Source organism: Rattus norvegicus, chromosome 19 (assembly GCF_021556685.1).
Source record: "Rattus norvegicus strain SHRSP/BbbUtx chromosome 19, alternate assembly SHRSP_T2T, whole genome shotgun sequence".
NCBI lineage: Eukaryota > Metazoa > Chordata > Mammalia > Rodentia > Muridae > Rattus > Rattus norvegicus.
Genome location: NC_141552.1, coordinates 16,429,519 through 16,443,958, shown reverse-complemented (window position 1 = coordinate 16,443,958; position 14,440 = coordinate 16,429,519). Strand labels below are relative to the sequence as shown.

The following is a 14,440-nucleotide window of genomic DNA, read 5'->3' as shown; positions in this document are numbered from 1 at the left end:
TGCGGGTTCACTTGTATTCTTCTACTTACAGAGGCCTGCAGACAGACGTCATCCCCTGAAAATGTCCAAAACAAGGTGCAGGCCAATGAGGAAGAGGAGAGGCTGAATAGAGAACTGGAGCTAACTACCAAGGAGAGAAATGAGCTGACAGATCGCCTCCTTTATGTGACAGGTGGATCCATGAGCAAGAGGTATGCATTGCTCCAAGAAAACGACCTTGTTCTAAACCTCATCTCCCATAGAGAGGAGATGCAGAACCTGACCCTTACTGAGGAGTGAGTTTGGAAATGGACCCTCTGATTCCACCTGTTGAAAATCTGAACTTGTGATCTGAGTGAAGATTTCAGGGATAAAGTCACTTGGGCATGAGTTCCCAGTGTACAATTGGAAAGCCCTTGACAGGTGGTAGCTTTGCAAGGTTCTAGGTGCTGTGAGTTTATGGAGAGTGTTTGTACTTGCTAGGAAGGTGACTGAATGCTATCATCTCATGGCAGCACCCTTAGGTGACAGGTCCCACAGTGTTCATATCAATGCTTAACTAGAAGTCCTGAGGCTCAGGCCTGTTCCTTCTTGTCCTTGTGCCTTAAATTCCGAGACAGTAATGGTGCATACATTTCTACTGATTCTCATTGTGTTCTTTCCATATTTGTCTCTCTTTCTCATTCTCTGAGTCTGTTTACTTTCCTTTTCTTGTGGGTGTGTCCCAGTTTGTGTGTCTGTGTGTGCACAGGTCTGCATGCATATGCACAACTTTTATATGTTTCTGTGTCCCTCCACCCTTGGAATTTAGGGGTCTGTTTTTTGACCTCAGGATTTACCTGTATAATAGTTTCATGGAGGTGTGAGTGCTTTATTTTGGAAGCCCCACTTTCAACAGCACAGTTCTTTGCCTGTGTGGTCACATTTGTCTATACATTTGTATGCCTTGGGCAGATTATAAGTTTGTGGCAATATCTGGTCTCATCTCCAGAATTATGTGTACTGTCTGCCTCTAGAATATTAGTTATTCGGCTTGTAGCATTCCACTTGTCAAAACAGGAAAAATGAAATCAGAGGTTTCTGGAAGTGTGTGTGTGTGTGTGTGTGTGTGTGTGTGTGTGTGTGTGTGTGTGTGTGGTTGGGTAAGCTCTATGGCCTAGGCTCTTGACAGAATAACAGGTTTGAATGCAGATCCAGCCCTCCTGATTGAAAAAAGTGAGCCAGGGAACCCTTTATCTGGGTGCTTAGCTTCTGTTATCCTGGGCACACAATTCCAAGTTTCTGAAGCTGAAGAAGATCCAAATATGTAGAATTCAGAAAGTGTCCTTCCAATGCTGGGGTAGTACAGGACGCAGCCTGAGTTCATATAATCCTAAGCCTCGATGTTCATTGGGTTCTATCTTCCTGGGGCCAGCCCGTACTTCAGGCCAAATCCATTTTATGAAAACTTGAAGATAAAGGAGAAACAGGTCATGTCATTACTGCACAACTTAGACACAAAGAACATTGAACATCGTGAGAAATTTCAGGAGCTCAAGAAGGAGATTAACTTCTATCGGTAAGTACTGGTCAGAAGGGCCCATCACTTGTGGAATATCCATTGCTGCCTCTCTTTGTTCTGGACTGGAGAGCCTGCAGCTCTGGGTCCATGTCGTCTGCTGTTTAAATATCACTGTGCCGTGGGTCTTTTGGACTCAGTTTCAGTTCCATAAGAGACTGTCAGTTATCACCACAGTGTCTATGCATCTTTAGAAGGCTCTGGATAGATCTATACTGATTCAGGCATCAGAGTGTTATTAGGCCGACCTGGGCCTCTGGGGTCATACCAGGTTTAACAAAGCTCAATGTGTGGACCACATGGTTAGCATGACCTCCCTTGGTTCTACTGTCCTCTTGTGGTTGTTTACTGCCTACTAATTGATGTTGCCCCGATGCATTGGGCTTTCATGGATAGTTGTAGATCCCTTGTTCTTTTGGAGAGACATGGACTCTTATTGGTGCTTGGGTCACAGAAACAATTTATTCTTCCCTGGATTGGCCGTTTGCTGTTTGTGCAGCAGCCTTACATGTATGGAGATGTATTCTACGAAGTCTTTATGGGAATCTGGGTCCTGGTGGAGTTTGTGGGATTTGGCAGTTGGAATGGGAGGAAGAGGCTTCAGGATCTTACTATGCAGAGTGTGTTTCCAGCAACCTGCACAGCCGGCTCCTGATGGACCAGGCATGTATGAAGAAGAAGTTGGTCACATTGAAGCAGGAGTGCAAGGAGTTACAGCGATATTTGTTTGAGTTGAACCCGAATGATGAAGACGAACAGGAGAAGACCAGCAACCTCCAGACCCAGCAAAATGTGGTAGGAACAAGCAGCTGAGTCAGATTAACAATGTCTGATACCATTTGCCTATTGGATACATCTTTGCTTCCCCTATCACCTTTCTAATCTCCCCACACCCAGTCAGTCACCCACCTCATGTGATAGAGTTATTCATTGCTCTGTCTATGCACAAGTATTCTGGGATGTTAACCACTCTTCAGAAACTGAATTATGGGCAATTATACTTCTCTGCCCTTTTTGAAACTGCAATCCAGAAATGGTGACAGAGGAATAACATATCACATGACTGAAGGCAGCAACTTGACAGCTGGTATGCGTGTCCCCACCACATCCGTGTCTTAATAGCTGCCTTCTTCTCCCAGGTCTCAGGAACTGCAGGAGACATGGAATAGGACGGATCCCAGGAAGACAGCCCCCTGAAGAATGAGTTTCTCTCTCAGGAGTTCCCTGTGACGACAATCCTCACAGTCAAAGACTTTTTGTGGGTGAATATTCTTCTTCTCAGATAATTTCCTCAATGTATAGAGACCCTACATTTATGTATCCGTATGCCAGCCTGTCTGGTTGAGGTCTTTCTCCTCTCTCATACCGACAACACCATTTGAGAGACAACTGAGGGGACTGCCTTGACATCTCACGTCCTAGAGGAGAAACAGCACTACAACTGTGTTTCTAAATGTTCATTAAGAAAATGCTGTTAAGAAATGTTTTTGGTTATGATTTTCATTGAAGTTTTCTTTTTGTTATTTCATAGTTATATATTCTTGTTACTGTTTTTCATTTTATACCATTTTAGGTATTCATTTTATTCCTGTTTTTTGTAAATTGTACTCCTTATGAATAAAAATTGATTTGAAACTCTTGACTCTTAAGACCATCTTATTCAAGGGTCCTTTCCCCTCCTGTAGACTTAGAACTGACAGCTGGATATGGATCTTTGCATGGACCAGGCAGCATGGGTAAATAGGGAATTCAAAGCCACCAAGGGGTACACAGGGTGATAGTGTCTTTTGTGTGGATAATGTGACTTTTTTTATGGACACACACTTTATGATGTAATCACTGACATACTGTATCCATGCTGTCATGTATTCTTCTCATCCTAACTATATCAGTCTACAACACACATTCCTTATTGACTGTGTGCACCAGATATTGAGTAACACACACTCATGCCTGTAGAGCTGCAGAAAAAATGACAACTTTCACAAAGGAATATAGAATAATCCTAATTGAGAACCATGTGCCTCAGTTTTTCTTACAATACAGCATTAGTATTAAACCACAAAGATAATGACCATTAACGTCATTTTGGGAAATAGGTTTTTATAGGTGCTGTTTCACTTGATCATTCATATGCTGTGTTTTTTATTGTTACTGATTATATTTATTTTTATCATGTAACTCAATGGATCTTTTTTTTTCAAATGTATGTCTGGGCCACTCCTGAGTGCATTTCCCTCATGATCCAAAAGAGGGAATAGCATTCCCCACTGTAGATGATTGTTAGGGACCACGTGGTTCTTCTGATAGAGCAGCAGATTCCCTAACCTGGGAGTCATCACCACAGCTCCTGCAGGTGGCTTTTGTCCTTCCAGGGCATGTGCTATACTAGATGGACGCCATCATCTCCCATTAAGGAGAGAGATCTCAGGAGATGTGTATGTACAGGTGGTTGAGCAGTGCCTGCTCAATGTGGCAGCCTCCTAGGCATCCACACCGGGCTCTTGTGCCTCCACTGCTCATTGTGCATTCAGGATCATCCTCCAGCATCACTCAGTTTCAATTTCAAACAGATCTTTCACTTACTATCGATGATTATATACATTAAGCACATCTGATAAAATACTGAAGAGACTAGCCTCCTTCTACAGGCCAACTTGGCATAATGAATTCTTTTGATAGAAAGCAAGATAATTATCTTAATCTATGCAGGTCAGGGAGGACCTCAAGAGCATCCATAGTGAATGCAGACTGCAGCTGTGACCACATGTTTCTTTTGCATAGCACGTCTGTGCAAACCCAGAGCTTAGGTGGGACAGTTCATGTTTCACCTTTTACATGGAAATCTGTGATTGTATTGAGAAAGTATATGTTCCACGGGACTCATTTCCAATTTATGGAATTAAACTGACTTACTGAGAGTGGAGGTGACTCAGAGCGATAAAGTGAAGAAGAATAATCCAGTATGTCTGCAAACAGATGCTGTCTCATTAGGGCTTTTCAATGCTCAGCAGCTGGAGAAGCAAGGGAGAGGCATTGGTGACTCTCAAGCTTAGGTCCTCTAGTCATTATAAGCTGACCATGACACAAAAAGGGTCATAGGTATCACACTAGAACCTAGTAACTAGATTTAACCAACCTATCACATTAATGCTATGTTTGGTGCTATTTTTTGCCCTCTTAGGACCTGGAAGAGGCTTGGGGTTTTCTAATCCTACTCATAATGTATTATCCTACCCAACACTATGGGCTTTGTTCTGTTAATGCTAACAGCGCCATCCAATACCTAGGATATTTTCTACTGACATGTGTGACATGAGACAAAACAGTCCCTGTCATCCCTCACCTGAATAAACTTCCTTAGAGGAAAGTGTAGGTGGAGGGTCCTTCTTTCCTCTCCAAGATCGAGAAACATTTCCAGTCTTCAGACAAGTGTGTCAGCCATTGTCCACTGACTTTCTTGAGATGTCCACAATGTCAGCTGAGTGAGGGCAGGGCAGGGCAGGGCAAGGGATTGGGGCAGGGCAGGGTAGGGCAGGGGATTGTGGCAGGGCAGGGGAGGGCAGAGCACTGGGGCAGGGTATTGGGGCAGGGCAGGGGTTTGGGGCAGGGCAGGGGTTTGGGGCAGGGCACAGCAGGGCATTGGGGCAGGGCAGGGCAGGGCATTGGGCAGGGCATTGGGGCGGGGCAGGGCAGGGCATTGGGGCAGTGCATTGGAGCAGGGCAGGGCAGGGCAGGGCAGGGCAGGGGATTGGGGCAGAGTCCATGAGATGTTAGTAGGCAACAGGCCAGCTGGGGCTAGTGTGGGTACAGGGCTTCTAGTGTGGGTGTGAGAGGAGTAAATTAGGAATGGTCAGATTCTGATGCAGCATATAGGCGGGAAGCAGCTTAGACCATCTCAGTGCCATATAGAGACATTGTAGACACTGATGGGCAATGTCGGGATAGTAGGGTCCCATATAGTGCTCTCTGCAGGTGTCAGGAGAGCATACAGTGGCTCTGTCAGACTTATGACAATCAGGCAGGCACTGGGTGCAAGTGAGAATCATGGGACAAGCCCTGTGTGCAGCCTGGTTTTGGGACATTCCCAGGTGCCCCATGGACTGCAAATTAAAGGCAAAGGACACAGGGAAGCCAGCAATTCCCATGCACAGGACATAAATACCTGTAGATCTTACTAGAATTTCCATAGACTATCTGTCACTCGTCCTCATTATAGAAGGCACCAACATTCTGCCCTCTACTTCAACTTGGTGAGACAGCTATTCTAACTCCAGCAGGAAGGCCTCAGGGAAGACAGTAAGAACTCACAAGTGACCCCTTTTACTATTGAAACAGGGTCTTCCTATGGAGCCCAGAGTGGCTGTAGGATACTAATGCTCCTGCCTCACAGTGACTAGAATTCCAATCCACCCTCAAGAGCAGTTGATTCATCAATAGATCAGACTAAGGACATGTGAGGCTCCAGGGTGCTAGGATTACCAGGGTCCTAGTAAGTTTCTCCAGCCTAAATTACAACCTGAGTCAGTGCTGCTATTTGGGACACCGCCTGATGCCCAGTGACATCACACCTTGGAACTCTTTGTCAAGCATAAGCTGTTATGGGAATGAAGTACCCACACAATAAAAACTGGTCTGGATACTCCTAGGTCAAGAATCCCCTGTTGGAAATGCCTTGGACCGCAAAATTTTAAATGCTAGATCCTTCTGGCTTTTAGAAGATTTATAAATACAAAAAAAGAAAGATGGGCATAGTAATTTAAGCCAGTGATCCTAGTCATGGGAAACTGAGTCAGAGTGATGGAAGACTGTAAGTTCCAGGGCAACCTGTGTTTCAAGAAAAAAAAAAAAAAGGAATGGTGAATATTCCACTCAAGTAGAAAACAAAAGGGTTTCACATGGGCCCTGCCATCTACTGGTCAGCACTCTCATCACCACAGCCACAGGGAGACACTGGGGAACATTTCCCACTGTCTCTCTTTGGGATGCATTCCACCCCATGATTCTATGTGAGGAATCCCCCAAAGGTTGCATCATGTGAGGGACCTAGAAAGTTCCAGGATTGGGAGAATTTAGGAGTTTATAATTAGGGATGATCTACAGCTGTGGCAAAGCCTTTTCCCAGCACATGGCAGCCCTAGGTTTGTCCCCAACAGTAAAAATAAAATCCCCCAAAATAATTCAAACAAAATGTCCTGTAGCCTGCGCCCTGACCAGTCTCCTCAAAAGTGCGCAGGAACCTGGGTCCACATTTAGGACCCAGCACGGCCTCTGTGACCCGTGAGAAGGGATCTAATATGGGAATTAGTACAGTATGACTTATCCTTGTGGATACCTTTGGTGACAATAACCACCTGACCCCTGAAAACCCATCTACCTGGGGGGCTCAGCACTCATGTCACCCAAAAAGCCCAGATCCTAGGGCCAGCATGGGCAGGTGGTGAAGAAAGTTTGTCTCTCGTGAACATCAGTTGCTGCTCCTGACCTGACTCTATCCTCAGGAGACAATGTCACCCCAGAAAGTGTGGGTGTCAATGGCTCTTCCCAGGCCAAGACTGGGATACTGCTTAAGTTCCACAATGCACAGCAGTGCTCACTCTAGAGCTAAATGTTCTACAGCTGAAAGGGGTGGGTGCTCTGCTGGCCACGCCCCTCCCCTGCAGTATTTAGTGCACTCAGAGTGGTGCTTCAGATGTGAGGGACTTCTTGAGGCTACTCCCATGGAGAATGGCAGATTCATCAGAACGGGGCACAGGGTGAGTTCAGAGCACAGCTGGGAGGAATTTAGGGATGCCAAGCCATGACTAAGACCAGATCCTGGGCTGACAGGCAGTTGAGCTGGAGAACTGGCATCCAAAGTGTGACTGCCTAAATTCCTCTTAGACCAAAAGCCCTGGATCTGAGCTACTTTGGTGCGTGCTCCTAAGTGGGGTCCCAGACACAGCTCAGAATTGGGGCTGTGCATGGACTTTGGTGCTGGCAGCAGGTGGCTTAGCCATAAAGTGCCGAGCTTTCCCATCTGTGCCCACTCAAACTCCTCTGTTTCATTTTAGGTGTGTTTGGTATAGTTTTGAGACAGGGTATCTTGTAGCAGCCCAACTCGCTTTGAGCAACAATGTAACAGAAAAATAACCTTGAATTCAAAATCCTCCAACCCCTCTGTCCCAAGTCCTGGAATTAAGACCTCCAGCTGTGACCATTTTACTGCAGCATAGGATCCATCTGTATTAGAGTGAGCTTTGGAAATACTGGAGCTCCGACTGTTCCTTAGAATTCAGGTTTCCTTAATTCTTAGCAGGAGTTTTGTGATGATGCTGATGAGAGAGTCAGGAGTTACACTGGGAGAGGTAACAGTCCTGGCAGCCCTGAGTGCTCAGTGAAAGTCAAGACAGAAGCCTGCTGATTAGCACCTGAGTGAAAGTGGGAGGATTCAGAGTTCAAGAACAGACTCAGTTACATACTGAAGACCATATTGCAACATTTTTGTTTCATTTTTGGCTTGTTTTCTTTGAGACAAGGTGTTAATTTATAGCCCTGGCTGTCCTGGAACTCACAATGCCTCTGCCTCCCAACGGACGGAATTAAAGGCATGTGCCAACATGCACTGCCACTAATTAATTTTTAATTAAACATGCTGGCACAATCCAGTAATTCCAGTGCTTAAGAGGCCGAGGCAGGCAGATATCTGGCTTCCTGACAAGTCTGATCTACAGAGAGCATGTCAGAATAGCCAGGGCCAAACAGAGAAACCCTGTCTCAAAAAACAAACAACAAAATGAATTTGTTTTAAAGAAGAGAGGAACGATTTAACAGAGAATTAGAGGCCAAGATCCAAATGATATTGGGTAGTACAGAGCCTAGCTTCTGAGATGAAACTGGACACTATGGGGTTAGGGTGGGGATTCTCATCTTGGACTGGGAGACAGAGGGTGACTTCAGGCATGGAAGGTTCAGTCAGTCATTAGTCAGGATTCTCAATCAAGTGGGTGTTGTAAGTTCCAAAATGTGTGAGCAGTGTTCTGCATGAGAGTAGAAGAACCCGCCTACCTATACAAAACAGCCAATGAAGAGTAATCACAAGCATACGTCTGGAGGTCCATGGAGAGGTTAACATCCACCTTAGTGTGGATTCTTCAGAGCACAGGTGGAGAGGAGTAGAAGAGCTAATGGTGGCTGAGGCAGGAGAGGAGTTCGGGTGTGAATTTGAGCCAGTAAAGGAGCTTGTAGGTTGGGCAGAGCAATGAGAGGTCTAACAGCATAGCTGTTGAGATCCTTCAGATTAATTTGTCTTAAGAGCCTCATGCCATAGCCAGGGACAGGAGTAGATCTGACTATTGGGTGGCTGGGCTCATATAGCCCAACAGGTTTGTCCTTGCATCTGTGGGATTCCAAGTCTCTCCCTTTAGACACAGCCATGGAGAAGGTGTAGCAGTGAAGGTGCAGATGGCTTTGCAATGCTTGGCTTATGGTGTTGAGTACTTCATGCTCCACAGAGCTAGGAAATGTCCTAGAAGCCAGGGAGGCTGAGCATGAGGAAGACAGGTCTCTGGGAGAGAGAAATGATAACCAAAGTCACTAAGAACTTCCTGAATCACAGTGTCTGTTAACCATATATTTTATTTACTTATTTTTATGGGCCTGAGTGCTTCACCTAATAAATGCTTGTGCACCATGTGGTATGTGTGGTGCCCATGAAGTCCAGACTGATTCCCTAGAATTGCAATTACAGGTTAATAGGAGCCACCATGTGGCCACTGGGAACTGAACCTTGGTCTTCTGCTCTTAGCCACTAAACCAACCATCTCTTCAGCACCACCCCCCAATTGTATAGTCATTAAGATTTAACCATTTGGCCTTCAGTATTTGAATTAATACAGATGTGACAAGAGTTATAGTTAACATGGTGGTTCAGGTATAGACAGGCAGGCATCTCATTGTATACAAAATATGAATCCTTCCTTCCTTCCTTTCTATCTTCCTTTCTTTCTTTCTTTCTTTCTTTCTTTCTTTCTTTCTTTCTTTCTTTCTTTCTCTTTTTGATTTACTCTTGGAGACAGTGTTGTTTTTTGTGTAGCTGACCTGGAATTAGCTCTGTAGAGGAAGCTGGCCTGGAATTCAGAAATCTGTCTGCCTCTGCCTCCCAAGTGTTAGGATCAAAGGCCTGTGCCACACCACCACACATCCTTCTGTTTAAAGGAAAAATGTAGTCTTACAGGTCAGCATGAGTTTAGCCCCGGTATAGACATTTTCCTAGGCCTTAGGAGCTGTAGAGTTCATGAAGGATTTGCTGCCTTCCCCTTTAGCCTGGCTAACTATGAGAGCTGCACACCCATGGGTGTTTGCTTCACAAGAGTCTGGAGGATGAGGGTCACAGGCTGAGGTAACTGTGTAGAGCAAAGGATGCTTGGTGAAGGTCAAGTGGGTAAAATGCTGAAATGCTGAGAGAAGAGGCCTATGGTAGGCGCCTCCTACACCTGAGACTTCCAACCCCGAAAAGCAGGGGGTAGAGAGTGAGGATGCACAGTGCACACAGGTCAGGAAAAAGCCATGTTCCCGAAGCCTCCATGAGTGGTGGACAGGCTCTAGGGCACCATGAGGGACCTCAGGAGCTTCTGCACTTTGTAGAATTACAGGGGTATATGTTTCACATGCCCATGATTTGCCCCCTACTGCAGGGAGAAGCCAACACCAGAAACCTCCAGCTCCCAGCCCTGCTTTTGCCATGTAGGTTTATCCAGAAAGAGGTTGGAAGTACCTGGACCTGGAGTCTCAGGTGGTTGTGAGCCACCTGACCTTGGTGCTGGAGACTGAACTCAAGTCTTCTGCAAGAGCAGCAAAGACCTGTGCGCTGCCTGGCCCAGCCAGGGCTGTGAAATGGGATTTATTTTCATGCTGAACAAGCCCAACAACAGTTTAGGTCCCTAGAAGCCACGTAAACCTGGATGCAGTAGTGTCTGTCATCCTGCCCTTCCTACTGGGAAATATGAACCTAAAGTGGACAGTCTCTAGGATTAGGGGGAAGGGCTAGCCTAGCAATCACAGCCATGGATGAGAGGTAGGTGAGGACCTGTGCTCAGTTTGTCTCTGACCTTTACACAGGCACACACACACCTGTACTCACAGAAACGCCATACAGACATACGTGAAAAAGGAAATAAAAACAAACAACATTGAAAATACAGTATACTGGGGCTGGAGGGATGGCTCAGTGGTTAAGACCACTGACTGCTCTTCCAGAGGATCTGAGTTCAATCCCCAGCAACCACACATTGTGTCTCATAACCATTTCTACTCTCATATACTACCCTTTACTGTTGTGTCTGAAAACAGGGACAGCGTACTCAGATGGACAAAATAAATAGTTTTTTAAAATCCTTTTCTTAAAAAAAAAAAAAAAACTCTTCTGTGACACATGATCATTGTGTGATTCCAAATGTCGCTAAGTCAGTAAAGTCCTATTGCTACATGGTGCACCAGTTGTGTCAGCCTTGGTAGTAGAATGGCACAGTTGAAAATTTGCTGGTCACAGTGACCAGGCAGCCTAGAAAGCTAACCATGTGCAGAGAAGGCTGTGCTGTGTCCTAGTCCTCTACCCCACACTGCCCCTCATCCCTACGAACAGAGCACAAAGAACAGATGAGGAATGTTCCAGGATTCTTTCCTCTTTGATTGCCTTACTAACCTAGCCCTGTGCTACATGTAACCTTGTCACATCCTCTGTCCCATCCCTAAGCCCTCATACCTGTCAGATAAGACAGGGATCTTGCTTTGGGGGGAAGCTCTGGTCCCTCTCTGTCCTAACAGGCTCTGAGCCATCGCTGAAAGAGAGTCCTCTGAGGACTGAGGGACATCCATAGCCAGTTCTCGGACTTCCAGGAAGGTTTGAGGAACGGGGTCCTCTTCTTGTGGTGCCTCTAGTAGGAGCAGCCCACACTTGGGCCCAGCTCCCACTGTCAGAAAAAGGAGGGTGGCTCTGGTCTTTGCACAGCTCTCCAGCTGAATGAACAGTGCATCTCTCCTCTCTCTTTTGCAGGAAGTCTCCAGTCTCTGGTGCAGGTGCTGTTCCCAAGACAAAGGAAAGGAAAGTGCTAAGTGAGGGTTCCCAGGATCCTTTAAAACATTATCTGCATTGTCTTCATTAATGTTTCTGTTTAATTTTTTATTCCATGTGTATTGATCTCCTTGTAGGGGTGTGCATGCCAAAGCATGAGTGTTGAAGGTGGAGGAAAAGCCATGGGAGTCACTTTATCCTACTGTGCGGGGTCCCAGGCTCTGAACTGGGTCATTGAGCTTCTTTACAAAGAGCTTTCATGCTGAATTTCTTGCTGACTCTGATTTCAGGGAGAGCATCTCATACAGCCCAGACTGGCCAGTAAACTACTGATCATCCTACCTCAAGCATTACCATCTAGTTCATGAAAGGTTGAGTTATTGACATGAGGAACTGGGGATGGGCAGAGGTGCATGACTGAGGCTATCTCTGCTCAGTGGCATGCCTATGGGGACAGATAGTTTTCATCACTGAGGTGTCATTTGAGTGCAGTGCTCCTCTGGAGAAAAGGAGTCTCTTTTGCCAGGGCATCAGGCTCTCCAGACAGGACTTGAAGGTGGAGGTCTGGAGGCCAGGCCTGCATTCCTCTTCAGAAGCTGCATTTACCACTCTGGACAGTGCTATAGCACAGGGTCACATATCCAGTTCCACCCTGAGACCTGCTGAGTCACATGCAGTTTGTGCTGAGAAGCAAACTGGGGTCTCCTGCAAGGGCAGTGTGTGCCTCTCAACCAATTACTCATGCTTTCCTTAATTGTACACTCGAAGTGGGGCGGGCATGACACATGTGGGGGTCAAACACAAATCAAGGGAGTTTTTTTCTCTTTTTGTATCAGAGAGGGCCTAAGGATCAAACTCAAGCCCTCAGGATTGACAGTGATGCCTGGACCTGGTGAGTTCAGGGTAGGGGATGAGGGTTTAGTCCTAGGGATGGAGCCCAGGACCTCACATACGCTAGGCAAGTGCCTAATCACTGAGCTACATCCCCAGCAGATGTTGGTTGCAAGAGAACTTGGGCCCTCACCATGCCAAAGGAGCACTCTATCACTAAGTGGCCCCAGCCTGGTAGTCTTGTTTGTAACCTCTGCTGTGTTTGCATGCTGCCTGAGCTTATTAATATAGCCACATCCTCAGGGTGACAAAAACTTCATGGAGACTCCCACTGTCAGATACCTGAAGACAGGTTTCAAAGAGAACAGGTAACCAGTGCAGAAGTCTCACAGTGTTCGTGTGAAGTACATGGAATATAAGTCCCAGATGACAGAATGCTCAGAACACTGGTGTCCCCACTCTTGGAAGTAACCAGGGCCACAGATCCCAGTCTTTCATCACACCTGAAGACCCCTAGCTTGCATGGTGGCACATACTTCTCATCCCAGCACTTGGGAGGCTTAGTCAGGAGAATCTCCTGAGAACAGGAGTAGGAGGACAGCCTGGGCAACCCATCAGGTGTTACCTGCAGGTCTAGTTCCAGACATAATCCTAGCATGCAGTCATCCCCGGCCATGCAGGGAAAGCATCATGGCACACCAGGAAGCCAGTGAGGCCCATGTTGCTTGACTGGGCAGCTACTTGTTAGCCATAAGGACTAGGGCTCAGAGTGCCCAGAGGCTGTGAGACTGAGGGTTTCAAGGACCCAGCAGCAGGCCAGATGGTCTCAGCCTGGACTCGATACTGAAGAAGGAAGGAGCCCTGAGTCCTGGGCCAAAGCTGTTAGTAGCCCCATGACCTGGGCTGCTGGTGGCTGCTGGGGTCAGGAGCAGTGTCTTGGTGGGTCCTGCTGTGGTGAGAGAGAGCAGCAGAACTTCTGGAGGACAGAGAGGGAGCAAAATAGAACAGGAATCCAGTGTAGAGATCTTAGAGTGTTTGTGTGAAGCAGAGCTAGGAAGTGGGTTGCAGGGGCAGGGGAGCAGCAGGCTGTTCCTGTAGAGATGAGTCCAGCAGCATGGGGTGGGAGAGTATCTCAGGGGAGTGGCTCCTGTCCTTCCAGGACAGTCTCCATCAGAGACTGAAGGGCTGGGCCTAAGAGGCGAGGGGAATTAGGGATGAGGGAGAGACTAGAGAGATGTGGGAAACGGATGCACCTAGGAGTGAAGCAGGGCCCCCAATGTGGGATGGCTGAGGTCCAACAGAGTTGGATGTTGCTGATCCTACATTAGGCCAGGCCAGAGGGCCCAAGCTCCAGCAGCCAGAAAGGAAGCCAAAGTGTCTGAGGAGGCCTGCATCAGATTGCTGCATCTCATGAGGGTCCCACCAGTGGCCAAGGCAGGATTTGTTGAAAGCAAGGTTGTGGGTATAATTGTTCTCACCTCAGAAGGGAATAGGTGGCCATGGCTCTCACAGGTACTGAGGGTGCAGGGACAGGAGACCTATGGACTGACCTTACTGCCACAGGGCGGCTGAAGGCTCTTGCTGCCTTCAGTTAGTTGTTATATTAACCTGGTAGCTTCATTTCTTGAGAAGCTTGGGTGGATGAGGTGTAGCAGATCAAGGTCCAGCTGTGAGGAGGGATCCAGAGTGTTCCATGGTTGGCAAACAGGTTCGGAGATCTGGCCTGTGCACTCAGGCCAGTGTAACTGTTTGTCTTAGCTGCAGGCTCAAGAGGGTTGAACTGTCCCAGGATCAAACACCACATGTGCCCTGTGTTTTCCAAGCTTTCTCATGGTTGCAAGCGCTGGGCGATCTCACATGGACTTTTCCATCATTCCCTGAGCTCTAGGTGACTCGGATGGATCATGGAGATATCACTAAGCCTATGCCAGCACAGCAGTGACATCATGGCAGTGTCCTCTAGGGTTCCAGGACTGGATCTTTTTTTTTTTCTCTCTCTGCTGATACAAGGAATAAGACAT

General features: G+C 46.9%; 2 protein-coding genes across 10 annotated transcripts in view; one reads left to right on the top strand and one right to left on the bottom strand.

The window, feature by feature from the left end:
• LOC134483557 (uncharacterized) overlaps window positions 1–14,440 on the bottom strand; it is a 142,525-nt gene that overhangs the window by 22,499 nt on the left and 105,586 nt on the right. The window contains exons 2-3 of one of the 8 annotated variants that reach the window (XM_087595998.1): window positions 11,280–11,584; window positions 4,454–4,612 (exon numbers count right to left, since the gene is read on the bottom strand). The exons of 5 other annotated variants lie outside the window; for them this stretch is intronic. Coding sequence is in view for 1 of the 3 variants with exons in the window: in XM_087595992.1 (XP_087452118.1) it covers window positions 11,280–11,392 (113 nt within the window). In the remaining 2 variants the exon portion in view is untranslated. The remainder of the gene's footprint in view (window positions 1–4,453; window positions 4,613–11,279; window positions 11,585–14,440) is intronic. 2 more of the 8 variants (XM_087595992.1, XM_087595999.1) reach the window with 2 other exon arrangements.
• The window catches only part of LOC147998887 (disks large homolog 5-like), a 59,152-nt gene that overhangs the window by 1,406 nt on the left and 43,306 nt on the right, over window positions 1–14,440 (top strand). The window contains exons 2-5 of one of the 2 annotated variants that reach the window (XR_015643806.1): window positions 32–191; window positions 1,394–1,537; window positions 2,170–2,332; window positions 2,677–3,110. Coding sequence is in view for 1 of the 2 variants with exons in the window: in XM_087595918.1 (XP_087452044.1) it covers window positions 32–191; window positions 1,394–1,537; window positions 2,170–2,332; window positions 2,677–2,706 (497 nt within the window). In the remaining variant the exon portion in view is untranslated. Of the gene's footprint in view, window positions 1–31; window positions 192–1,393; window positions 1,538–2,169; window positions 2,333–2,676; window positions 3,177–14,440 lie in introns of those variants that run through there. The other variant, XM_087595918.1, reaches the window with a different exon arrangement.